General features: G+C 45.5%; 1 protein-coding gene across 1 annotated transcript in view; it reads right to left on the bottom strand.

Moving 5' to 3' along the window:
• AKAP9 (A kinase (PRKA) anchor protein 9) overlaps positions 1-1,111 on the bottom strand; it is a gene marked incomplete at its 5' end in the record, with an annotated part of 57,514 nt that overhangs the window by 14,607 nt on the left and 41,796 nt on the right. The window contains one exon of the mRNA XM_009875174.1: positions 908-1,099. Within this exon, the coding sequence (XP_009873476.1) occupies positions 908-1,099 (192 nt within the window). The remainder of the gene's footprint in view (positions 1-907; positions 1,100-1,111) is intronic.

Here is a 1,111-nt window from a genome sequence, read left to right as displayed (position 1 = left end):
CCCCCCCCCACCTTTCTTTTACCCCCCTGGATACCCTGAAAGCCACAATAAGGTCTCCTTGGAGCCTTCTTTTCTCCAGACTGAACAGCCCCAACTCTCTCAGTCTGTCTGCACAGGGGAGGAGCTCCAGCCCTCTGAGCATCCTCGCGGCCCTTCTCTGGACACGCTCCAGCAGGTCCAGATCTCTCTTGTGCTGTGGCTCCAGAACTGGCTACAGCACTCCAGGTTGGGTCTCACAAGAGTGGAGCAGAGGGGAACAATCCCCTCCCTCGCCCTGCTGGCCACGCACCTCTTGATGCAGCCCAGGACTCGACTGGCTTTCTAGACTGCAAGTGCCACCTGACGGCTCATGTTGAGCTTCTCATCCACCAGCACCCCAAGTCCTTTTCTCCAGGGGTGCTCTCAGGCCAGTCCCTGCCCAGCTGATATCGGTGCTTGGGATTGCCCTGACCCAGGTGTAGGACCTTGCACTTGGTCTTGTTGAACTTCATGAGGTTGGCCTGGGCCCACCTCTTCAGCCTGTCGAGGTCCCTCTGGACCTTGACAGTTTCTCTAGTTAGTTTCTCTATCTTTTTAATAGCATCCAAGTCCTATTACACTAATAAATAGCAACATCAGAAATCTATTTTAACTGCTACTGGAAATGTGCTTTCAGATTAGAATTATTTTTAAAAGGTGTATCTATAGTCAAAAGCTATCACAAGCTATGCACAGAAGAACAAATGCAAGTTAAATTTAAGCTATAGTTTATTATTAGAAAGTGTGACATGCAGTTTTACTGTATATTTTTTAAATCTTTTGTCTTGTAGCAGTATATTTAGTGCATTTAAACCTCAGTTGTGAATATCTCTTACAAGGTTATCATACATCATTTTTTATTTAGATAGAATCTGGATATTATTTATACCTCAGCCTCTCTATAGAGCTGCATTTTTGCAATTAGGTCTTTCAAAGATGAAATGGTGCTTAGAAAAGCTTTCCTTTCCTCAAGCCAAGACTCTGGCTCTTGCTTAAGTGCTGTCATCTCTCTTTCACCATACGGAAATTCAGTGAGAGACAGCACCTGTATGCCTTCATGATGGACTGCTCTCAGCAAACCCTAAAATAAATA

This window comes from Apaloderma vittatum, unplaced genomic scaffold (genome assembly GCF_000703405.1).
Source record: "Apaloderma vittatum isolate BGI_N311 unplaced genomic scaffold, ASM70340v1 scaffold15468, whole genome shotgun sequence".
In the NCBI taxonomy this organism is placed as follows: domain Eukaryota; kingdom Metazoa; phylum Chordata; class Aves; order Trogoniformes; family Trogonidae; genus Apaloderma; species Apaloderma vittatum.
Note: the sequence above shows the minus strand (reverse complement) of the source record. Positions and strands in the feature narration are given on the sequence as shown.